The 25,057-nt window shown below is 37.9% G+C and overlaps 2 protein-coding genes across 8 annotated transcripts in view; one reads left to right on the top strand and one right to left on the bottom strand.

The window, feature by feature from the left end:
* Window positions 1-1,381: 1,381 nt before the first annotated feature.
* c2h5orf22 (chromosome 2 C5orf22 homolog) lies at window positions 1,382-18,702 on the bottom strand. Of its 3 annotated transcripts, none has more exons than XM_066722274.1 (9): window positions 18,535-18,701; window positions 13,345-13,490; window positions 12,872-13,021; window positions 11,507-11,975; window positions 7,740-7,802; window positions 6,710-6,831; window positions 5,416-5,482; window positions 3,482-3,621; window positions 1,382-2,409 (listed from the first exon to the last, which is right to left on the bottom strand). In XM_066722274.1, the coding sequence occupies exons 1-9, from the start codon at window positions 18,646-18,648 to the stop codon at window positions 2,274-2,276; spliced, it is 1,407 nt and encodes a 468-aa protein (XP_066578371.1). In that variant the 5' UTR covers window positions 18,649-18,701; the 3' UTR covers window positions 1,382-2,273. The 3 variants fall into 3 exon arrangements, with proteins under 3 accessions (XP_066578371.1, XP_066578377.1, XP_066578384.1); XM_066722287.1 differs by having other exon boundaries at window positions 2,353-2,409; window positions 3,496-3,621; window positions 18,535-18,702; XM_066722280.1 differs by lacking the exon at window positions 7,740-7,802 and having other exon boundaries at window positions 18,535-18,702.
* Window positions 18,703-18,880: 178 nt separating this feature from the next.
* drosha (drosha ribonuclease III) overlaps window positions 18,881-25,057 on the top strand; it is a 69,226-nt gene continuing 63,049 nt past the window's right edge. For 2 of the 5 annotated variants that reach the window (XM_066722240.1, XM_066722209.1), the window contains exons 1-7: window positions 18,881-19,149; window positions 19,945-20,787; window positions 21,563-21,643; window positions 22,435-22,672; window positions 23,270-23,411; window positions 24,098-24,255; window positions 24,717-24,797. In XM_066722240.1, coding sequence (XP_066578337.1) covers window positions 19,952-20,787; window positions 21,563-21,643; window positions 22,435-22,672; window positions 23,270-23,411; window positions 24,098-24,255; window positions 24,717-24,797 — 1,536 coding nt within the window. In that variant the 5' untranslated portion in view covers window positions 18,881-19,149; window positions 19,945-19,951. Of the gene's footprint in view, window positions 19,150-19,919; window positions 20,788-21,562; window positions 21,644-22,434; window positions 22,673-23,269; window positions 23,412-24,097; window positions 24,256-24,716; window positions 24,798-25,057 lie in introns of all 5 variants that reach the window. The other 3 variants (XM_066722219.1, XM_066722230.1, XM_066722214.1) reach the window with 3 other exon arrangements.

Raw genomic sequence — 25,057 nt, 5'->3', positions numbered from 1 at the left:
CTCACAGCCACAGCTCGCCTCCCGCAGCAGTTTCTCAGAGCTGCGCTGCGCTGTGCGAGTCTGCGCAGATTTCTGTGGCTGGGTCTTAGTGGCGTCACGCAGAAGCCCTGCAGTAACGCGCATCTCTGAATCTCTGCGCAGAGCTGCGCTTCTCGAACGCGACCCTTGTTCTGGAATGAATGCGCCTCAGCCAGATATCGAAAATACATTCCATGTGTATTGTGTGTTGACACAAACAAACAAATGTGATCAGTGCACAAGGAATGAAAGACGAGATGGAGGAGAGAAGTGCGGGTGAAACTTCACAAATTGACCCCAGTGAATCTGTCCCAAAGAAAGGTGCGTCGTTGATAGTGTGGACATGATTTGGTTTCACGACAACTGACACAGAACAGCAAACGTATTTCAATGTCAGTTGTGTCCTATTATTTTTTCTTTATGAACAGTATAAAATGGCCATTAAAAAATACCGTCATACCGTCAAAAATGTGAACAATACCGCAATATTTTATTTTGGCCATATCGCTCAGCCCTATATTCTATTCTATATAACTGTAAAATAATGTCGAATTATAACAAAATAGAAATACATTAAATACAATATTTGATCAATGCATGTTTGTGTTTGGAATTACACAAGTTATTTTAACTCAACTGATTTCAACAGGGAGGGCTGTGTGAGTGACATGTTCACCAAGGTCCCATGGTAACGACATTGCACCCAAGAGGGGAGGGGCCTTTCTCAACTTGAAAGATAACTAAAATCATATTTAGTTAACTGTAATAACTAATTTAAATCCAATATCTAATAATCACAATAACTAACAGAAATCAGATTCTAAAAACAACACTGCTCAGTGCTCACTGGCTCCCCCTCCTGTATTGCATTAATGTAAGCATGGCGATATGGGGGGGTGAGGGGTTGCATCTGAGAGGGGGGGCTTTGCAGGGCACATCAAAATTAGATGGGTTCACGGAGTTCAAATGAACTGGTACAAAAAATTTAAAAAACACATCAATTTGACATATGTACATTTGAATACGATGTTTACCTAAAACAACATTTTGCTGGTGCTTGTTTTCATGTCTTGAATGATGACACAGGAAACCTTTTCTGTATCTGGAAGAATTCAGTGAACCGGTCTACCCCGACTTCAAAATGTGTCCTGATCCAGTAAGACTGGTTGCGTGCAACTAATTACCTTGCCAGCTGGTCCAGGCCTTTCGGTGACATGCAAACAAGCTTTCTTGCAGTGACTGCAATCCACATTTGAGGATTACATTTTCAACTTTTGGAAGACAATTCCTGCCGTATCCAGAAAAAAAATCAGGCTTCATAAATGTAACGTGTCAGAAATACAAGCACACAAACAAACATAAATAAACAGCAAATAACTATATTTATTTTAGATTCCACAACCTATTAACATAACTAAATAACCTAACTAACACTGTACAGAAAATAAAGATATAGTTTTATGTTTATAAAAACAAACATTAAAAACGATGCAACTAGTTTGCTTTAGAGCAGTGTGAACTTGAGTTTAAAGTTTGATTGCTCCCCAATAGAAAAGCTCTCTTGGGATTTGAGTTTAACACCCACACAGTGTAACACAGCCTTCCCTCTTAACCTTTACATACAGAAAATACATTATTTGGGCGGTGGGTTACAAAACCCTACTTTCATTTTCCATTTCAAAATAAGTATGCTTCTGCAATTCATCAATCTGGGTACAACAAATTCAAATTTCATGTCAATTGTCCAGCACAAGGTAGCAAACAGGGGAAAAAACTAAAAACAAAAAACTGTTTAGTAGCTGATTGAAAACAGGGTGAGACAAAGCACATAAAGGACACCAAACATCATGTGACTTATGTCCTTGGGTACAGAATTACTATTTTTTTCTTATGTTACATCCTTCTTCCAAACAACTGAATTTCCACTGACACACAATGCTTAGTAAAAATAAACAAATTCAGAAAATATATAAATGATCATTTTCACAATAAACATTGTGCATTTATGCCTAGAATTCAATTGGTCTCAAGTGATTCCTTCCAGTGTGCAATCAAAAATCATTCACTGCACCATCTCTAAAATAGCAAAAACACAACATGCTAGGATATCAAAGAATCAAAGAGGTTGTTTTCTAATCACATTCACATCACTCAGTTGGGTGGAACCATAAATTAATACTTAAACAGAAAGTTGCCAAATTGCAATCCTCTGGCATTGGAAAACATCAGTCTATTTCGCCCCAAAGACGTGCTTTTCATGATGATGAGTCAGGTTGTGTTTCATATTCCTTGTGGATATCTATGGAGCCATACAATGACTTCAGCATGCCAAGTACTCTGTTCTGGATGGAGTTCACTTGTTCAGTAGGGCAATAGTCATCCATACTAGATCTGAAATAGGAAGAAGTCTTTTAAAAAACTACAGCTTTGTCTTTAATTGCCTTCAATGGAATCTTAAAAGTGTTCTGGAACATGAAAGTGTGGGCAGGGTTCCCCCCAGAAATTAGCATAGTCATGGCAGCCTGTTATTGCATTGTTGACTGGGAGGAGTGCTATCAGATTGTTGAATGGGGGGAGTGCTAGTGGATTGTCGAACTTGGGGGGTATAGACATGGCAAATGAGAGTGGAGGGTTTAGCCGTAGCAAACGAGTGTTTTATTTTTGTGCCATAGCAAACAAGAGCAGGAGGGCAAGCATGTGTACTTCAGTATTTCACTATTTCTATTCAATATTCACAATTTGATGTATTTGTTTGGCCAGGAGGCACCGATGTTTGGTCAGGTGGGCTGCAGGAAACCCTGATGGGTAACACTTTAGTTAAAGTTACAGAAATGGTAGTTCACAACTGTATAATAACCAAGCTAGAATCACTGGATAATTAGATTAGAAAAGAGTTTAAAAAACAATGATGAACTTTACATTCATACAGTACCATAATTGTAATGCTCTGGCAGTTTGTGCACCATGCAATGGGCTAGACCAAATCTAACTTTGACATACCTGTGAAAATCGCATTTTGATTGGTAAGTAGTAGAAACTGGCTTCAGACAATAAATTACGAGCAATATGATACAGGTTTTTACACTGAACAATTCACAGGTAGGTCAAAGTTTTGATCTGGTCTCACCCAATGTGTATTATAGCCATTCCTTACAAGCTGTTTTGTGTTTTGATTCCTTTTTTTTTTTTTTAACTCAGTATGAAAGGATAAATTTTAAAAGACTTGTCCCTGTCCCTGGGACAATGTTTAATATAATCATGTGTGATGCAAATGTTGTGTCAGTATTGATATTGTACTACTACTACTACTACTACTACTACTACTACTACTACTACTACTATTATTTAATTACATTTTTTAAACAATCATATTTTAACTAAAATACTTGTAAAGGAATCAACACATTTTCTCACATAAATAAATATTTACAATAGATTATACATTTGTGAGGATTTAGGCTACCTTGACATAGTTACCAAAGTTGGCTTTGGCAACGATTTCAATAAGATATTTACAGCCTCCATCAGTCCATCAATCTCTTCTTCGGTGCTAATATGATGTGGCAGCTCTGAGTAATCACATGTCAAACCTGCCTGGTGAACCTAAGTTATTAAAAAAGAGAGGAGAGGAAGAAAGAAAAAGTGTAAGGGAAAAAAAAAATACATATACACTCACCTAAAGGATTATTAGGAACACCATACTAATACTGTGTTTGACCCCCTTTCGCCTTCAGAACTGCCTTAATTCTACGTGGCATTGATTCAACAAGGTGCTGAAAGCATTCTTTAGAAATGTTGGCCCATATTGATAGGATAGCATCTTGCAGTTGATGGAGATTTGTGGGATGCACATCCAGGGCACGAAGCTCCCGTTCCACCACATCCCAAAGATGCTCTATTGGGTTGAGATCTGGTGACTGTGGGGGCCAGTTTAGTACAGTGAACTCATTGTCATGTTCAAGAAACCAATTTGAAATGATTCGACCTTTGTGACATGGTGCATTATCCTGCTGGAAGTAGCCATCAGAGGATGGGTACATGGTGGTCATAAAGGGATGGACATGGTCAGAAACAATGCTCAGGTAGGCCGTGGCATTTAAACGATGCCCAATTGGCACATAAAAGTGGCCTAAAGTGTGCCAAGAAAACATCCCCCACACCATTACACCACCACCACCAGCCTGCACAGTGGTAACAAGGCATGATGGATCCATGTTCTCATTCTGTTTACGCCAAATTCTGACTCTACCATCTGAATGTCTCAACAGAAATCGAGACTCATCAGACCAGGCAACATTTTTCCAGTCTTCAACTGTCCAATTTTGGTGAGCTTGTGCAAATTGTAGCCTCTTTTTCCTATTTGTAGTGGAGATGAGTGGTACCCAGTGGGGTCTTCTGCTGTTGTAGCCCATCCGCCTCAAGGTTGTACGTGTTGTGGCTTCACAAATGCTTTGCTGCATACCTCGGTTGTAACGAGTGGTTATTTCAGTCAAAGTTGCTCTTCTATCAGCTTGAATCAGTCGGCCCATTCTCCTCTGACCTCTAGCATCAACAAGGCATTTTCGCCCACAGGACTGCCGCATACTGGATGTTTTTCCCTTTTCACACCATTCTTTGTAAACCCTAGAAATGGTTGTGCGTGAAAATCCCAGTAACTGAGCAGATTGTGAAATACTCAGACCGGCCCGTCTGGCACCAACAACCATGCCACGCTCAAAATTGCTTAAATCACCTTTCTTTCCCATTCAGACATTCAGTTTGGAGTTCAGGAGATTGTCTTGACCAGGACCACACCCCTAAATGCATTGAAGCAACTGCCATGTGATTGGTTGGTTAGATAATTGCATTAATGAGAAATTGAACAGGTGTTCCTAATAATCCTTTAGGTGAGTGTATATGTGTGTATTAAGTTTATAGCAACACATTCAGCTATTAATGTAATGTCTGCAATCTTTTTTGTGTGGTTTTCACACAGTGATGTTTTTAAATGTATACTTCTAATGCAATCACTTTCAAAGTGTGATATTTTTCTCTATTATAGATAATGTTTTATGTGGCAAGTCTCTTGGAGCTACTGGTGAAACTTCAACAAATCAACATTTGTCGAAAGGCACTTTCTCTTGGGCTCTGAGTGACGTCCGACACGGTCTGCATACTCAAGGATACATCTCGTGCATGAAGGCAAATGAATCTCCCGAGAGTGACTGCATTAGACCAGTAACATTCAAGAAGAAAAACCTGGATTTGAAATTAAAAATGTACACGTCAATGAAACAATGTTTAATATAATCATGTGTGATGTATATTTTTCAGTAGACTGCTCTTCACATATTAACAAAATCTAATAAAAGAAAAGAAAAACTGTCCATTTATGTTTTCACAAAAGCTTACGCTTACCATTTCATAGTCCGGGGACTCCATTCTACTTTGCAGGCTATGCACAAGCTTGACAAGTGTTTTCATTCTGCAAGCAAAATCAGAGCATTGTAAAATTGTATGCATATGCAGGACATTTTTTATCAATAAGTAGACTACATTACCACAATTAATTGCAGCCTGCGTTGCTTGTGTAAAACACAGGGCCCTATATGTAATGCAACTTTGTTATTAACTATCGGTAAAGGACTCACCCTATAAATACATGAGAAAAAAAAAAAAGAAAAAAAACATTATTCAGTTATACTCATAAAATAGACAACTTAACAATAAAAAGAGCTCATTCTGCCTATATTGTTAATTTAGTTGTCATTAACTAATCAATCACAGAATATCATCCAGCCTTATCCTGAAGGATTCCAGAAAGAATGAACCGTAGTTCGTGGCTGGGTAGTTGTTTTTTTCCAGATACACACATCTCTCTGTGTAAAGGGCCTTGTATTTTCAGCCCTAAATGTACCTCCTCTTCATTTTCACTTGTGGCCTTCTTTCGTTAAGCTTGAAGTAGTCAGTTGCAATGACTTTGTCAATACCTTTGAGGATTCTGAAAACTTCAGCGAAATATCCCTGCAATTTTCACTGTTCAGAACTGATTGAGCTGGGCATGTGCTCCTTTGAGACCAGGTGTTATTCTGGTCATAATTCTTCTCTCCAATTATTACACTTTCCCTGGCAGCAATGTCCTTTTTTTAATATGATGATCAAAATTGAAACCAGTTTTCGCAATGAGATCTTATTATAGCAGATATAATCTTCACATTTCTTTCATGCTTACTAACTTTACCAAATCTATAATGAAACCAATGACATTATACTCAAATGCCAGTACAAGAAAGGACAACCTGATAACCCTTGAAAAAATGTAGGCTGGAGTGTAAGTTTCAAACAATGAATCAACAAAATTGCAAAAAAAAAAAAAGTTTATGTAAGTTTATGGACTGCTTTGGATTTGTAACCATGAGATTTCCATAACACTGTATAGGGCAGTGTTCTGTATTTATGTATTTCTTCAATACTTCATTACAGATCACACTTTCATACAGTGGAGGAAATGCAATTCTATCATGTGTTATTGCCTGACCCATGTTAAGGCAACTCATCCAAGAGTATTGGCATATGAGGGGTCAAGTAAATTGTTTGAGTCACTGGGCATCGTGTTACAAAACAACACAACATTTCTTGGTACAGTGACTCTTCAGAAAATATAATTTGGAAATTAGTAGTATATAAATAAATAATGATAAATAATAAATACCCAGGGTTTGCTGCCCATCTGTTCAGTGTTTCCTCACTATCATCTTCAACAAAGTCTGCAAAAGCCGCTTCCAAGTCTTCGAGCTGACGGACTCGTTTTTCCACACAGTCCTGCAGTTCTTCCTGCACAGAAGAAATACAAAACTTACCAGAGACTACAATAATGTTTATCATGAATGTGCTCTTTCTGTAAAATAATTCAAACTGAATGGGGAAAAGGTAAATCTAACAGCGATACACTGCTTTAGTTGTGCGAGAGTTTGCCTAGAGTATATATACAGCCGGCTAGTGGGGATAATATGGCGAGAAAAGTTTCTGAAAAAATTGAAAAAGATACCTTCATACATTTTCATTTGTGATGTATACATTTTACCTTTTCATGTTAATATACTTAGAAATCTACACTTTATTCTGATTTTTCCTTTTTCGTTTTAGTTGCATTTCATTTAGATCCCGGGGGCCCCAGAAATGGTATCCAATTACATTTTTTAGAGAGTCTTTCGCTGATTAGCATTTAAAAAAATGTCAGCTTTGAAAATTTAGGCAAGGCATGTCATCTTACAATTACCACATACTTAACAAGTAGTTCCTGCTAATTTACATATTAAAGGACTGATATAAACCTCATGATTTTATACAAAAGAACATTACATACCTATCAGGATTGATTCTTTTCTTCTTTTTTTATTGTAGTGCAATTTTTAATGATTCATATTTTAAATTGTCTTATTGAAGATGTCCAGGCTTTCATGCTACAGTTTATTGCTACCCATCTCTTCTGCTCTTGGGGTTTATATTAGCCCTTCAATAATACAATTACAACTGTGCATGATATTAAGGCTGGGATTAAATTAATACTCTGACCCCTTTGCAAATTTAAAACTACAAACCTGTAGTCAGTGGCACAGTTTCTTTATTCTGCTCATAAATGTAACTGCTATGAAGTACAGGTTTGTAGTATGTTATTAGCGTGTGGATCACATCTTTCATTCAAATCTGTCCCTAAGTCGAATTCACAAAACATACATTACCTCATCTAGATCTTCAGCAGGTTTATGGAAACTGTAAAGTTCTTGCATAAGATTATATTCCTCCTAAAGAGAATACCACAAAATGAGAAATAATTTAGACTAAAAAACTAAACTAAATTCCCTGTTCTTTAACAACTGCAAATACAGACAGATTTAACATGAAGTAGTAGTCCTCAAATTGAAGAGCTTAATTATATATATGTATGTGAGTGTGTATTAACTGTCCTTAAAAAAAAAAAACAATCTGGCTTTTACTTATGGAAATGCATTTTGTATATTTAGCCCATACCTAATGCTAAATACAACATACAGTGAGAAAAAAAAGTATTTGATCCCTTGCTGATTTTTGATTTTGCCCACTGACAAAGAAATGATCAGTCTATCATTTTAATGGTAGGTGTATTTTAACAGTGAGAGACAGAATAACAACAAAAAAATCCAGAAAAACGCATTTCAAAAAAGTTATAAATTGATTTGCATGTTAATGAGGGAAATAAGTATTTGATCCCCTATCAATCAGCAAGATTTCTGGCTCCCAGGTGTCTTTTATACAGGTAACGAGCCGAGATTAGGAGCACTCTCTTAAAGGGAGTGCTCCTAATCTCGGCTCGTTACCTGTATAAAAGACACCTGTCCACAGAAGCAATCAATCAATCAGATTCCAAACTCTCCACCATGGCCAAGACCAAAGAGCTGTCCAAGGATGTCAGGGACAAGATTGTAGACCTACACAAGGCTGGAATGGGCTACAAGACCATCGCCAAGCAGCTTGGTGAGAAGGTGACAACAGTTGGTGCGATTATTCGCAAATGGAAGAAACACAAAATAACTGTCAGTCTCCCTCGGTCTGGGGCTCCATGCAAGATCTCACCTCGTGGAGTTTCAATGATCATGAGAACGGTGAGGAATCAGCCCAGAACTACACGGGAGGATCTTGTTAATGATCTCAAGGCAGCTGGGACCATAGTCACCAAGAAAACAATTGGTAACACACTACGCCGTAAAGGACTGAAATCCTGCAGCACCCGCAAGGTCCCCCTGCTCAAGAAAGCACATGTACAGGCCCGTCTGAAGTTTGCCAATGAACATCTGAATGATTCAGAGAACTGGGTGAAAGTGTTGTGGTCAGATGAGACCAAAATCGAGCTCTTTGGCATCAACTCAACTCGCCGTGTTTGGAGGAGGAGGAGGAATGACCCCAAGAACACCATCCCCACCGTCAAACATGGAGGTGGAAACATTATGCTTTGGGGGTGTTTTTCTGCTAAGGGGACAGGACAACTGCACCGCATCAAAGGGACGATGGACGGGGCCATGTACCGTCAAATCTTGGGTGAGAACCTCCTTCCCTCAGCCAGGGCATTGAAAATGGGTCGTGGATGGGTATTCCAGCATGACAATGACCCAAAACACACAGCCAAGGCAACAAAGGAGTGGCTCAAGAAGAAGCACATTAAGGTCCTGGAGTGGCCTAGCCAGTCTCCAGACCTTAATCCCATAGATAATCTGTGGAGGGAGCTGAAGGTTCGAGTTGCCAAACGTCAGCCTCGAAACCTTAATGACTTGGAGAGGATCTGCAAAGAGGAGTGGGACAAAATCCCTCCTGAGATGTGTGCAAACCTGGTGGCCAACTACAAGAAACGTCTGACCTCTGTGATTGCCAACAAGGGTTTTGCCACCAAGTACTAAGTCGAAGGGGTCAAATACTTATTTCCCTCATTAACATGCAAATCAATTTATAACTTTTTTGAAATGCATTTTTCTGGATTTTATTTGTTGTTATTCTGTCTCTCACTGTTAAAATACACCTACCATTAAAATTATAGACTGATCATTTCTTTGTCAGTGGGCAAACGTACAAAATCAGCAGGGGATCAAATACTTTTTTCCCTCACTGTAGGACAGTTATGGAGTAATGGCAATTTAAAGAACAAACTTGAATCAGACTTAAAATATAATAAATAAACTTGTCCAAAGTCCAACTAAGTGAATGTCTGCTGGAGAGACTGGTGGTTTGAATGCCACATTTTATTTCACACAGCATCTGATTTTGCTTTACTTAAGGCTCTGAATGTACTTCCAGGTAATGCTAAAGGCAAACCAGTTAAGTCAGAACTTTAATTTCTACTGCAGCATGAGCACAGGGACACGATCAAGGATATATATGATTTCTGAATTAGAACGTATTTGTGCTCATTTTAATCGCTATACTGACTGCCAATGCGTCAGCAGCACTTACATTTAAAATGTGTCACAGGAGCTCTGGTGTTAAGTTTAGATTTTAACTGCTTCAGTGTTATTGTTGGTTTTGTTTTATTTATTCAGCGATTCATCATTCTCCTCAGCGTTGTATGCATCTTAAAGAAACCCAGGACTAATGTCTGTCTACATTTTGAAAGAAACATTAAATAACCATGGGGGCTTTAAAAAGTCAATATGTTAAAGAAGGTTAAATGTAGATAGAAAGTACTGATGGATCACAATGACCTACTGACTGACTAAAATATGTGTGTGTTGCAATGTAATAATGTTCTGTAATATTTACATTATACTGGTTTCTCAAACACATCTCATGTATGAGAACCAAAACAGAGCTTATGTAGTGAAAATACACACATGCAATGATAATGAGAATTTGAAACAATACTGTCCTTAATGGTTTCCATTTTGCATTTACAATAATATAAATTACTGCTAATAAATATTATGGACAACATATGATCGGTCTGTGGATGCCCCCTGAACAGGAAAAATCAGCTTATTGTATTAATTATGGTAAAACATAACTATTTCAAAGAACTGGAAATAAAAAACAATATTTTTTGGAACTGGAGTCATTGCAGGGGATGTGGTATGATGGTGGAGCTGTGTGGAGATGAGCAACAAGTCATATATTCAAATGCCAAATTGTTTTATCTTTCGTTATAAGAAAATTCTAATTCTGAACTGACAGAACAGGATATAAACGTAAAAGCGGAGTCTTAGGTTCTGCCCTGTGGATGATAACTGATCATTCCACTGACAAATGTGATTATGAAAATTATTTTTTGCATGAGCATTTGTACATCCCAGTAGAGCAGACACATAATTTAACAGTAGCCTTGCCATTTACATTTAAGCCTAGATATATGTATGATAGACAAAGTAGAACTAAAATTAAATAAAACTGACAAAAAAGGTAAATCATAGTGAATATTGAATGAAACAATACAAATAATGCCTTCCAAGGCAGGTAGGAGCATAGTTATGTGCTGTAAATAAACCACTCTCTTTTTCGACTGCTTGAGACCTTCCTCCTGAATTTATGTGGCCTTTAAAGCACATTACTTAGGTCTAACACAAAATACGTGAAGCCTGTCTCACCTTTTAAATCTCCTGACATTTTCAATAGCATGATCACAAAAATCTTCAAACAGATGGTAAATAATTTTAGCAGAATGGCTGATATGGAACCCAATTGAGCCATGAATTCTATACATTCTTTTCTTTACTATTGTTTCAAAGAATATTCTACCAACGTCTTATTTATTTTTTGGGATTTATAGTAGTGCTCGCAACCTTTCAATAATCATTAAATATTAAAATAGCAGTCTTTTTGTCTCTCAAGACTCCTTGTACTTTTACAATCTAGAATTACACTGGCACTACTGCTGCAGCTGAGTAATGTCTATTTACTCTACCGGTGCTGCATTAATATATTATACCTGACCACACCACCAACAGCGTCTCGCATACTGAGAAAACGGAGCTGATGGATATGCCATTACCTGGGTATACATCTCTTTGAAGGGGTTCTTGCATGAAAAGAAATCCAGGTCAATATCAAGAATGTAAGGATCTGTTTGATCTATAATTGAAAGCATTGTTTTTATGTCATCAGTTCCTGAGCCAGGTTCAGTTTTTGAACAGCAGCATGTGGAGGACTTATCGCTGGGCTTTGCTTTTCCTCCATTGCTTGTGCTGCTTGCTGTGGATCTGCTTCCCCCTGCTGGTTCCAAATGGCAATCAACATCTGCAACAGACTCCCTTGGCAAAGATCCAGTGTCTTTTGCTGCACTTGCAGAATCTAATTTACTTCTTTTAGCGGGACACTCCGCACTTTTGTCTTCTTGTTTGGGTTTACTTTCCACTGGGTTTACGGTGATAACATTGAGTTTCAAAGACTTCTTATTTTCCAGTTGATCTTGAGGGACATAGAGACCATCACTTAAAAAATAATCATCTTTACTTGTAACCCTGAGACATACAAAAAAATATATATATATTATCATCTAGTGCTATGTACTTATTTATCACTGCTGTGTACATTACAGGTCAAAAGATTTAGAACACCTAAATTTTTCCAGTTTTTATTGAAGTTTATGCAGTTTAATGTCTCAATGTACTCTGAAATTAAAGCATAGAACAAATAAACAATTGGAGATAAAAAAATAAATCATGGAATCAGTTTGTTTAACAAAATGTAACTCCTTAAGCTGACAAACCCCTCTGGGCACCAAATCCGTGTGCATATATTTAATCCCATGTGTAATCTTCACTGTTGTGTTGTTTGCCAAGTTGGAATCCCATGAATGCTGAGACTGTCAGCTTTCTAACGATGTGAAGCATTCTCTGATGTGAAATATATTTTTTTTATACCCCCCCCCCCTCACATTTACGCTGTGCACAAACAATGTGCGCATTGTAGGAATACAGTGTAACTTCTATTCACAGGAGCTGTGTGTAACACTGCCAAATAATACTTAAGAGGCTGTAGTAACACAGTATATAACTCTGAAATGTACATTATGTTTCAGTTTTTGGTAAGCTAAATTTTTTTTTTTTAACCTCTGGCAGTTTACGGCTTACCTTTGTACCATTTAAGGTGGGTGTTCTAAAACTTTTGACTGGTAGTGTACATTTGTACACACATACACAAATACACCACATCAGTATTTCAGAGGACAATGATGCTCTGCAATATAATTTAGTAAGCAAAATTTATGAAATAATGTACACATTGTAAAACAATACTTGTTAGGTTTACTATACAATGTAAGAATATACAACTTTGCTTAAGCTTGTCTTTCATTTGTCCCAAGTTTTATGTGTAAATGTGAAGTTTAACATTGGATGATATTTTTTCCTGTTACCTGATTGTTGTGGTTGAGGAGTCTTTCCCCACAAACATGTTGTGCTCTCCCTCTGTGATCTGCTGTGCCCAATAAGGGTGAAGCCACATAACATTAGATAAATGCCCTGCATACACCACAGGCATTATCCAATTCTCAATACTTAGCTCGCTGGAAAGACATTAAAATAATACTTTATAAAAATAGGTAGGCCTATAATTGTGTCTATATATCATTGCTGGGGTTACTGGGCTGTCATACATTTTTATTTTTATTATTAGAACAAATCTGGTACAGTATTACATTCAACACTTGCAACAGTGATCCATCTAAAGAACACAGGGCAATACAAACTATATATTCAGTATATTTACACCATATTAATTTATATATATATTCTGAAAAGTTACATTTCCTTGATCTTCACTAAACAAGCACATGCAAGAGACTTGTGGAGCAGCTTTTCAAAATGAATACTTAAAATCAATTTTTACCTAAAAAGAGCTTCTTTGTCAAACACAGTATCAGCAGGCATGTTGACAGGAATAAGAAGGTCGGGGTGGGAATCTAAATGTACCATTTTGATGTTCTTCATTGGCAGATGTCTTGAGCCAATTGCACGGTAGATATGAGGTAACACCTGAGGGGGGGGGTAAAAACATTTTTAATTTTGTTTAAAATATAAATATGGTGCTGTAGAAACTCGAGACTTTCTCAGATATGTGATAATACTTACACTCATTAAGTAACACACAATCTGGTGTACATAATTGAATGCACACGGCTAAATAAAAAAAGAACTGGATCAGGGCGCAAATTCTTCATTACATTACAGCGATAGCGCCCGTTTTAAATTACTGGCGTAGAGTGATACACTGTTAGGTCAGGTAAGGCCATGACTAGAGCCCGACGATACAGGTTTTTTAGGTCTGATACCGATAATTGCGGAGCAACATATATGCCAATATTTACATATTTTGTTAGTATGCAAAACAGCCATTTTCTAGCATGGATTCCTCAAATTGCTCTCCAAGAGACAAAGATATGCACTGAAGGCAGGATTTTTACATTTGAACAATAAACAGAACTTTATTGATGATAATTCATGTTAAGTTAATAACCACAAATCAAACATTGCAAAAACAAATTGTATAAATTAGAATGTAATATAAAGGAAAACTTGCATGGTTTATAAATTAGAACACAGAACACATTATATGATCAATTTCACACATAAACAGAAACAGGTTCTCCTCAGTCCTCAATACTGCCAATTCAGCAGTGGCAGGTTATAGTGCAGAAAACACAGCTTCTCCGCATTTTCTCCCAAAAGAGCTCGGTCTGTCCTCATAATTGGTGCCAACAGTACTGAAACCCTTGGACTTGGGACAGAGGTGTCTCCCTTAAATCGGCCACTGTTTGGCTCCACCACTCAAGAGGTGCAGGGCGCTCCAGTTCCAGTCAATAATACACAGCAATAGCTGGCTGTGTGTGTAGTTATTAATAATAATAATGTGTTTGTTGCTCCTCTTTCCTTTCCTGTCATTGCTAGGCGTCACAGAAGGGTGTTTGGCTTTTAGGTGGTTGACATACCAGCTGTAGATTTGCGATATTTTAATTGCACTGCACATATTATACACTTAACAGTGTTTTCTTTTACTTCGTCAAAGTATTTCCATGCAGAACTTCTCTTCGCGTTCTTGTAGCGCAGATTTCCTCAGTTCTGCGCAGAGCTGCAGAATTCCACCGATCCCATTGATCTGCGCTATTATTAAGTTATGTTCTAGTTCAGCCAATCACGGACAATAAATAACTCCCACCCTCCCCTCAATCTTCATTACCGCTACATAGAGAATACAGACTTCACAATAAAATCTAAATCTTTTTTTTTTTTAATCCATTTAATGTTGGATTCTGTTGTCGATAGTGGCCATCGTTAACGAATAGTCAAATTTTTCGGTATCATCCCTAGTTTTTAGAGGCTGGTTGGCATTTCCTTTCAGAACTTTTATAAAAATAAATCCCAGTCTGAAGTATTATACAATTAAAAAGATAAGTCTCTTGCGATTATAATAACCCTGTGAAAACAAACTGGCCATATATTATTAAGTATTAATTAATGGGGAAACGATTTGTGAGATTCGGCTGAAAAGAACCACGTGCGGTTTGTTTACATCGTGTCTTTCCTGGCTTTTGAAAAGCAATGCGCAGCCGCACAACATGCGCAGGGTTGACCAATGGCAAGGACGTTACTATGGCTAGATTTTTATTTGTTACCCAATCACAGAGTGACTTTACGACTATCTAGCCAATCCAGAAGCGCCTTCTGGGAACCCAGGAGTCAGGTTACACGCATGCGCGTATAGTATTTATTTCTTAGCAGACGTCCTTATCCAGGGCGATGTATAATACAGTATTTGAGTGGAAAATGTGATGTCCAGTCAACAAACATCAGTCTTCAGCAAAGATTTACCTTAATTTCTTTATTTTAGTTCCTAATGATAATTTTGAAAAGTGGTTTAATTTACTTGTCAATAGAAATGTGCTTCAAAGCCATAAAGTAATCTTCAGGCTTGACGAGAATAAACATTAACGAAAACCATGGATACTCAACTGCAGCACAAGCTTTCAAAAATACTTTATTAGTTTACAGGGTTTTAGAAAAACATTTTTAATGGTTTATAAGCCCTGTGTTTCTCTTTTTTTCACACGGCGCCGCTGTGCATGAGAATCACTTTAGCTACCAGGGGAAAATTAAAAGTTTTAAAAATCTATACGGTGGTAAATACACATAACAGCTACCGTAAAACCACATAAACATGCATTTATTTTTGTCTGAAGTCTGACGATGGATTGTATGGAAATTTGGAAAATAAATAAGTCTCCCTGTCCGATGGGTCGAGGCCTCCTCTCGGTTGTACTTTAACAACTGAGAACTGATACAGCTCGACTTCGCACAAATGAGACGCGTCCGTCTGGAAAGCCTGGCAGGTGGGCACTTCTTACAACATCTACTCTCAGGGTTAAACTACCAATGTGCCTTGCTATCCGTCACTCTTTCGTGACTGTCAGTTATAATGTTATTGACAGGGAATAGTAAATTATATGAACTTTTCAACATTGCAACTGGTAAGCAATTTGCCGTAAGCTCGGCCGTCTCTCCAGCGGCCTGGACCCGCTCTCCCGCTCTAACCCACCTGCTGCAGGGTAGGGCTGCAAACCCAAAACGAGGCCGACCTACAACAACCAATCACAGAGCGAGGGGCGCGGCTGCGCGTCAGCACTTGATCTGAAATACAGGAGCGTCGCTGAAAATCTTTATCGGTGCAATGTACGCTGATACCGATATTTCTGTAAAAGGCAATATCGGCCGATAATATCAGTGCACGGATATATCGGTCGGGCCCTAGCCATGACACAATTTCCATGAAATAGAAAAGCCATATTTTCATGAAATCGACCTGGACAAGTATCCAGTCAGTTATGTTATGTAAATAAGTAAATATGTAAATAAGTGTTGACTCATTTTATTTTTATTTTAGCTTGATATTTAGCTTGTTTAGCTTGGATGATTAAAACGTGTTTGGACCTACACTGGTCAATATGATCAGAGTCATGTTCAATATGATAACGTTTTCATTATTGAATAAACACATTTGGCTACACATGTATTAATTTATATGAACCTCCATTGATTGGAATTTGGATCATTTCAAGGTATTTGGCAGGTTGATCAGGATCATGGCTACGGAAGCATAAACTATGAATGGTTAGAGAGCAGTGCAGATCCTGATCAGAATGGATACATGTGCGGGCTGACTCGGATTTACACTGAATGCTTCACAAAATGTAAGCAAAACTTATAATAATAATAATAATAATAATAATAATAATAATAATAATAATAATAATTAGTAGTAGTAGTAATAGTAGTATTCATATCTTAGCAGACGCACTTATCCAGGGCGAATTACAAATTAGTTTAATAAATACTTTATCGAATCGAGATTGGAACCTGACAGAAAAACATAATAGTATAAACGTAGTGATGGAATGCATAATAAATAGTGATGGATGAATGATCCACTGTAACTGATATCAGTGAGTGGATTTGCTTTGCTTTGTGTGACATTTGCTACTAGTTCACGTCCCTGAACCGTGAAAGCAAATCTAATTAAGAGAAGCTAAAACGCGTATGAATCGCCTTAATTAGATCCACTCTGATACCACTGAACTCCAGGAAATGATATGCAGTTTAGTGTATAATATATAACATAAATAAAATGTATACATTAAAAACATCTCTCTGTCGGGACGGGGGCTGAGGAGCAGCGGGTGTCGGACCCGCAACCTTGCTGGCCGCTGTGCCAACGGAGATACAAGTGTTTTAATGAAAACCTACACTTAAATCATGGAGACACTATGACATTTCCATTCCCTCTGACTGCATCCCAGGATTTCCTCGACATTTCACTGTGATATCGGACGAAACCCAATATCTTGCGATTTCATGCGACTTCAAGCAACAGAGCACAGCTACTTTCAGGAAGTCGCGCTGGACACGTGTCCAATCACAGCGCAAGAAGGAGTCACATGACAAACGACGTCACAGGGAGCGAGCCCAGCAGGGGCGGCGCCGCACAGAGGAGCGCAGCCCCGCCGCGTCCTGCACTGCCATACATTGGCAACAGCCTTTCCTTCAATATTACATACATATTTTAGTTTCAGTCTGTTATTTCTTACCTCTCATTCCGTTTTCCTCAAATCATAGTCGTGTATCTCATATACATGGGGCTGCTCTTTTTCACAGATCTAATGTTTTGATGTTACTGTATGTATCTCCACAGCAATTATATGAAAAGAGTTCTATATGATTTTGTATACTGGTAAGTTAGCCTTGTTAGTCTTTGTTCAAGCCCTGCAACTGAACCCTCTGGTGGCAAAAGCTAAATAATCCATATCTCCCTTTTGTAAACAGTACCTAATACAAACCATATGTTTAATTACAATAACACACACACACACACACACACATAGATATATAGATAAATAAATACATATGTACGAGTGCTCTATTAAATTAATACAACCATAACGACGATGACCTATGGTAAAATAAATATATTTATTAGAAGCCAAACACAGATTTGGACATGAAATTGTATAATTAACAAACAAGAAAGTACGCGTTCAGTAACCCTAGTCTCGCTGCCAGACACGCTTCATACAGGGCGACTTCATCTCGGTTCAGCCGATGACCCCGAGCGATGGCAGCAATCGGATTAGATGGAAATTCCCCAGTGAATCGTGGCCTTTACACATACAATGAAATATGCCTTGCTCTTTTATTAATAACTAAATAAATCCGTCAGTACCTACACTTTAATAATAGTGCTAGTATTGCGTTGTAACGTGCAATTAACTGCGTCAAATATCCTTCACCAATTCAACGATCGAAATAGCCTATGCGTTACCGTGCTAATTACATTAATCATATTCTTTATAATAATAACAGACACTTTGCACTTCATACGTAAACTTGGGTCGTAAACAACAAACCAGCTCACATATTCTACAGCAGTAGTACATGGCTAGAACTTAGCTTTATATTACCACATTGAAGATGTTTTAAGAAAATACTAACACAGATAAATAAACATATAAAGTTTTAGTTGGTTACTCACATCGTGATGATCTTCGACTATCCACACAGGTATGTCTTTATAAACCCTTACTGACGCTTGAGCAGAGTTCATTTCTATAGAATATGTATTAAAAACAGGTTGTGGTTTTTGCATACGCTTCTTAAGATTGCTGTTGTTGTTGTCGGGGGAGACTTTGTTGTAGCGCACAGCGGTTGCGGTGTCCTGATTGGTTGACTTTGTCAGTTTCGCGCTGTGATTGGTTTCACCGTGTCCGTCTATTTGATTCACTCCTCTCTGAAACACATGGCCACTGAAATGCTTCCTGTTCCTGTTGCGTCACATTGCCCTGAGCCAATCGTCTTCATCCGTTGGTGCAGAGAGGCAGTACCACTTGTGTGCACTTCCGGTACTATGTAGTTTGTGCCGGAGCTGGAAGAAAATGAGCATTATCTAGTTTGCTGTAGTAGCCTATGAGTAGAGTCAAACATTTTTATTTTGTCAATGTATGTTTTTAGCTGAACCAATTTTATTAGTTCATGTAAACAGCTGCTCACTTCACGGCTTGTGAAAGATACATTTAAGGTAAATGTGACAACGTTAACGTGCCGGTATCTTTTCATTTCCCCGGCTCGCAATAACTTCAATTAAAACATTGTAAGTAAATATGGGATAACGGTGTTTTTGTATAATGTAATTAGACCACTAAAGAGTGCACAATGGCAGGATCTGAGATTGTATTGTGTTGGTGTAAATTTGAGAAAATTGCTATATCATGCTTACCCGTTTTCCATTTGATGGAGGTGCATTATTGTGTTAAATCGTTGTATTATAGGAATGCTAACTTGTTGATTTTTATTACATTTATTAAAAAAAATATATACAAATAGCGCAACGCTGGGCATTGCATAGTTATTTGTTTGCATCCTGTATAATGCACTACACTTGTACTGAAAAATGGAAGTTGTGTAATTACAGATTAAAACTAAATACCTGAAACTGATACGCATCACAAAACCCAGATATATCGGTGTTCCCTAAAACGAAATAACAACAAATTGATAAATGCATGCAATGGATACTGTCCATAACATTCACAAATATTAGATTGAATAGAATAACGTGTATTGTATGCTTTAATCTTATGCATTTTTGTGTATGGAAAATGTATAACTTTAACAATATATATGTATTCATTTGCTGTAGTTCAAATGTGTTTTACATAAGTGTGGACTTCCGGTTTTTATTTATGTATTAAAGTGACCATTTAAGTCCTTGCTGCACTCAATATTGAACAAATTCAATTTAGCAGTTACTACTGTTGCTGCTGCTGCTGCTGCTACTGCTACTACTACAACTACTACTACTACTAATTGAATTGTTTAGTTCTGATAATAACATTTATTTTGAATATGTCACTAACGCAGGTTGGTCTGTCTTCGCTCCCTTAAGATACAAAATGTCATTTCATCCTGGCCGTGGCTGTCCCAGGGGAAGGATCTCTACAGGCCAGCGTGGGACATCGCAGAATTACCGGCCACAGAACCTGAGACCACTTCAGCCTCAACAGCCAATGCCTCCTTTTCATTATGAACCGCAGTCCTCTCCTTGTCCCGGATATTCAAACCAAGGCAACACTGGCTACATGCCTCCTCGTCCTGATTTTATGCCTTATCCACCCCCAGTGCCCTCGCAGGGTCAGAGTCCGTTAAGCCAGTGTCCAATACGGCCCCCTTTTCCTAACCCACCTATTCGGCAAGGCTTCCCAGGACCCCCTAACTTCCCTCCTCCTCCCCTTCCAAACTCCTCCAACAGCTCCATGCCTGGGTCTCAAGCTTCTGCTCAAAATGCTTACCACTACATGATGCCTTCTGTACCCCCCCCACCACTTCCACATCCCCCCATCCCACCCTCCATTTCCCAGCCGATAAACTACCAGCCCCCCTACTCCATGAACTACTCCCAGCCGCCGTTCCCTCCGCCCAGTTTTAATGCTGGATATGCCCAGAGCTCCAGCTCCTTCAAGGCTGATCAGTTTAGACATGACAGCCAGTACAAATCTGAGAAACCCCCTGGTGATCGGAGGTCTCCTGAGAGAAGCAGGCGCCATGAGGAGCACAGACACAAGGGATATGGGTACAGTAGCCATGGGGACAGGCATAGAATGGAGTACCTAGGAGAGCGCAGGGATCGGGGCCGAAGCCCAGACAGGCGGAGGCAAGAAGTGAGCCGCCACAGGTCGGACTTCGAGCGAGGAAGGACACCTCCTCGACACAGGAGTCGGGAACGTAGCAGGTATTTTGTCTTCAGAAAGGAAATCCATCCAAGTTGCAAGGGGAATTCCTCTAGTAAATTACTGATGGATGAATTGCAATAGGCCAGAAGGAGCTTTGTGAGGATTCTGGAACTCAATGAATAGCTCTGCACCTGCGTAGAGGACTTTAAAACCTGCTCTTGTAGAAATAAGCCTACCCTTTTCTTCAAGGAGAAATAAGTCTGAATTGGTGATGAGAAACCAAACAAACTCAAGCTTAATAAAAAAAAAATGTAATCGATAAAATCTGATTTTTATCGCCCCCAGATGTTTGCGTTTTTTAAATCATGTCAGTCTGAAGGATAGTCACTTAATGGAAATTCAGACATATAGGCCTAGTCTATATTTATCAATGTGTTTAATTTTTAATTGAGCTGATCTTATTTACACATTACCCAAGGTAACAGATTTGTTTTTCTTTAAACACTTCTAGGAGACAGACACATTTGTGCAAACTTGTGAAAAACATTTTCAACATTTAGGTCAATACAATATTATACTATTCACAAAATGTTACACGTTGGGGGTAAAGGCACTCCTTTTGTATCATCTCCTCTGGGGTGGTGCTTGTTATGCATTGAGTTTCAGCAGCTCATTACACAAACTTGTTTTTTGTCAGTCATTCGCTCTCTTAGACTTTTTAAGTGATTTCAACTTCAGAGGATGTAATGTAACATGAAAGTAAATGCATGTTTTCTTACTTTCCTTAAAGTGAAAAATAAGTGTAAAGAAACATGACAATTATTTTCTCTGTAGGGATAGACATCGGCACAGGGAAAGCAGGTCATCACCTTCTAGTGAGAGGCCACACAGAAAAGACTACAAAAGACCCAGGAGGTAAGATTCTAGTTTTGAAATCACTGACAATGAAGCTCAGAGATGTATTCTGTGAGGTTTACAGTCATTCTGTATTGTTTCCACACACCAATCGCAACATAATTGCCATTACAAATTACAAAACATTATGCAGCATTTAACCAGTAGAGGTAACAAAACAGTAATCGCAATCGTGTTTATTTGCATGAAAGTGTAATTATTATTTTTTTTTAAGTAAATGCACCTGTCTAATTTATTGGAAAGCATTCTAACCATTACCCCCAGTAGACTCTCTTGTAGGTTTAAGAGTTTTTTTTTTTTTTTTTTTTTAAGGTAAATAAGCAGAAAAAAATAAATGATACTAATGTATTGATTCAAATTAAGTTATTCTAAATTCATATGGAAAAACAATACAAGACCAAATAAATAATAGGCTTATGGACATTAATTTTAAAATTAGATTATTCAAATGTGACCACTGACACTTAGGACTAGACCATTTAACATCTTTGATCTACCCCTAAACTGCAATGTAAAAATCTGTACTCTATAACAATTAAATGTATTGCCCCATTTCTACTACTGAAAAATCAGAACATCAGTGGTTTGCAAGTTGGCCAAAGTTGCGATTTGGCCTAGGTCTTAGTATGAGCTACAAACCACTGCAAGGTATCACAATTAAACTACTGATTTTTTTCATGTATTATACATGGCAAAAATGGCATGTACCAAGAAGTGACAGGAATATAACTATTTTTACTTTTCTAATTTAATTATTTAGCTCTAATTTTTCGTGCCTTTCTTTCATACAGTCGTTCAAACAGTCGGGAACGGAAGCGGCCTCGCTGGGAGGAGGAGAGAGAGAGGCGCCTGGACAGCCAAGCTAGTAGCAGGGAGAGGAGCTACACTTCTGTGAAAAGCAAGGAAACTGAAGAAAACCAAGCTGAGAGAACAGAAGATGAAAAAGAAGAGGAGGAGCTTCTCAAGCCTGCCTGGATTCGCTGTACTCATGCGGAGAACTACTATTCTAATGATCCTATGGACCAAGTGGTATGTATAACACCAGCTAGTGCTGAGGTAAACGTGAGGTTTTTGAAAGGGCTTCCTTGCAAATCGTCTGCCGGTTCCTCTGGTGATATGAGAGCATATTCAACTAATTTTGAACAAATTAACTCCTGTTTCAATATTCAGTGAGATGATGTGGTCATTGTGTAAGTTAAATTGCAAGGAGGAGCTGTTAAATGTGTCTTAAAATGGAAGATACGTTGCTCTTGGTAGTTTACACAAAATAAAAACACTTTGTTTTCACATTGTTTTTAAATTGTTTACTAAAGACACCCTCAACTTCCACAATAAAGACTTAATCGATAAGTGCTCAGGTTCCAAAAATTCAAGCTGAAGAAAAGCAAATTATCTGCAGCAAATCAAGCCTTAACCAGTAGCTCCTATGCTCAAATCATATAATATGTTTATAGTAGTGCTGTTTTGTTTATTTTGCATGAAATAATACTATTTCACACTTTCTTAGGTAGGTAGAATTTACAAAACAAATATATGAAAACAGTGACTCCCTAATCATTTCAGCTTTTTTAAGCTCATTTAAGAGTCCTGTACATAACTTCAATTGTGATCAATTATTTCTTTCAGGGAGACTCCACTGTTGTTGGAACAAGTAAACTGCGGGATCTCTATGAGCGATTTGAGGAGGAGCTGGTACAGAGACAAGAACGAGCTAAATCTACGAGACCTGAATGGGAACCACCCAAGACCAAACTAGATGAAGATCTGGGTACTGTGCAGTTTTAATGTCAAATTAACCACGAGTTAGGCATTTAAATTAAGATATAATTTTTTATAATACAAATGAAGTGCTTCTCAGAGTATTGCTGTCCTATAGTTCTACTGAGTTTATGCATTCAGTCTATGCACCTTTTTACCATTTGTGTGCTTTCAGGTAAATGCCAGTTTTTCCCCTAATTGAAATTAAAAACAAAAATCAATAGCGTTTTTAGTAATAATTTAGAAAAGCTAAATCAAATGTCATCTGACAAACAACAATCATAGAAACATTCTAAAGCACTAAACACTTATTTTAAATGTACTGTCATCAAAGAGCTTGCAGAAATAATTTTCACTTTAATTGTTTTTCTATTTAAAACATACTCATCAAGTAGTTTGCAAATACATTTGTTGTTTGAAATAAACTCAAAATTAATTATAATTAATTCATAGTTGTTTTCTAAACCATATGAAGGAACATGATTATCATAAATGCTTTTGGAAGGAATTTGCATTGATGCATGATGATTCATACTTTCAATACTGAATTCCCCAAGAGCCCCAAGTGGCTCCAGAAATGTGGCAAAAACCTCACACATGGAGTAAACTTTTATGAAGAAGATGTAGTAAAATAATTGCAGGTTATTGATCCCTCTGGTGTTGTCCATTGATGTACGTCTTTGTCTTTACCTCTAGATGAAAGCTCGAGTGAATCGGATTGTGAATCTGACGGAGGCAGTACTTGCACTAGCAGTTCTGACTCTGAGGTGTTCGACGTTATTGCTGAAATAAAACGGAAAAAGGCCCATCCTGACCGCCTGCATGAGGAGCTCTGGTACAATGATCCTGGACAGGTTTGTGATTACCCCCCCTCTCCCAAATTAAATATCGTGAATTAGGGCTGTATCCTTGTAAGTTTTAATTTCCCGTGTCACTTTGGCAAGATATTGTTCCCTGTGGCTCACTTCAGAATGATTTATTAATATACCACGTTTCATAAACACATTTTGAGAGACATGAATAGTACTAGTATGTTACTTCTGCTTTGTCCTGAATGTCACCAGCATGAAAAGTTATGGTTGCTGACGTCTCTTGGTACTGATGCTGCCTGATTATAGTTCTTAAGACAGACACAAAAGCATTATTGATTCTGTACATCTATCTGTCCAAAAATAGAAAATATGACATTTTGTTTTTGTCCCTTGTGTCGCTATTAATATATGGAAATGTAACCCTCTTTTAGGCTAAATCATCGTCAAGATTATTTGTGGCTTTGTGGTGTTAAAGTGATTTTTGTATTTTACATGCCTAACAGATGAATGATGGGCCGCTTTGCAAGTGCAGTGCCAAAGCCAGACGGACTGGAATCCGACACAGTATTTACCCGGGAGAAGAGGTGACATTGTGTTTTATGTTTTCTTTTTGAACTATACATTTTAGGTCTATTCTAGTCACTCAACTGAAATAGGTGTTCTAAAATATTTCCTTCATCTACGGAGAGAATAAATAGTTATATTTTAATTATATAAAAAGCTTTTCATCACGTTTTACAGTATTACATTTTTAATTATTCACTAACATGCAAATATTGTTTGGGTTTTATTTTGTGCTTGTGTATACCAGGACACGAAGAAAGATGTGATGCTCTCAATGTAT

The sequence above is a fragment of the Amia ocellicauda genome, chromosome 2 (assembly GCF_036373705.1).
Source record: "Amia ocellicauda isolate fAmiCal2 chromosome 2, fAmiCal2.hap1, whole genome shotgun sequence".
Classification (NCBI taxonomy): domain Eukaryota; kingdom Metazoa; phylum Chordata; class Actinopteri; order Amiiformes; family Amiidae; genus Amia; species Amia ocellicauda.
The sequence above is the reverse complement of the archived record's forward strand: the minus strand, read 5'-3'. Positions and strand labels throughout refer to the sequence as shown.

Bases quoted from the DNA above. Each gene is read 5' to 3' on its own strand.
- c2h5orf22 (XM_066722274.1), bottom strand. From the start codon at position 18,648: ATGCAAAAACCACAACCTGTTTTTAATACATATTCTATAGAAATGAAC. The intron at 13,491-18,534 runs GTGAGTAACCAA...CCCCCCCCTCAG, and splicing joins TAGTCGAAGATCATCACGAT to GTGTTACCTCATATCTACCG. The intron at 2,410-3,481 runs GTAGCCTAAATC...TTCCTATTTCAG, and splicing joins ACTTTGGTAACTATGTCAAG to ATCTAGTATGGATGACTATT.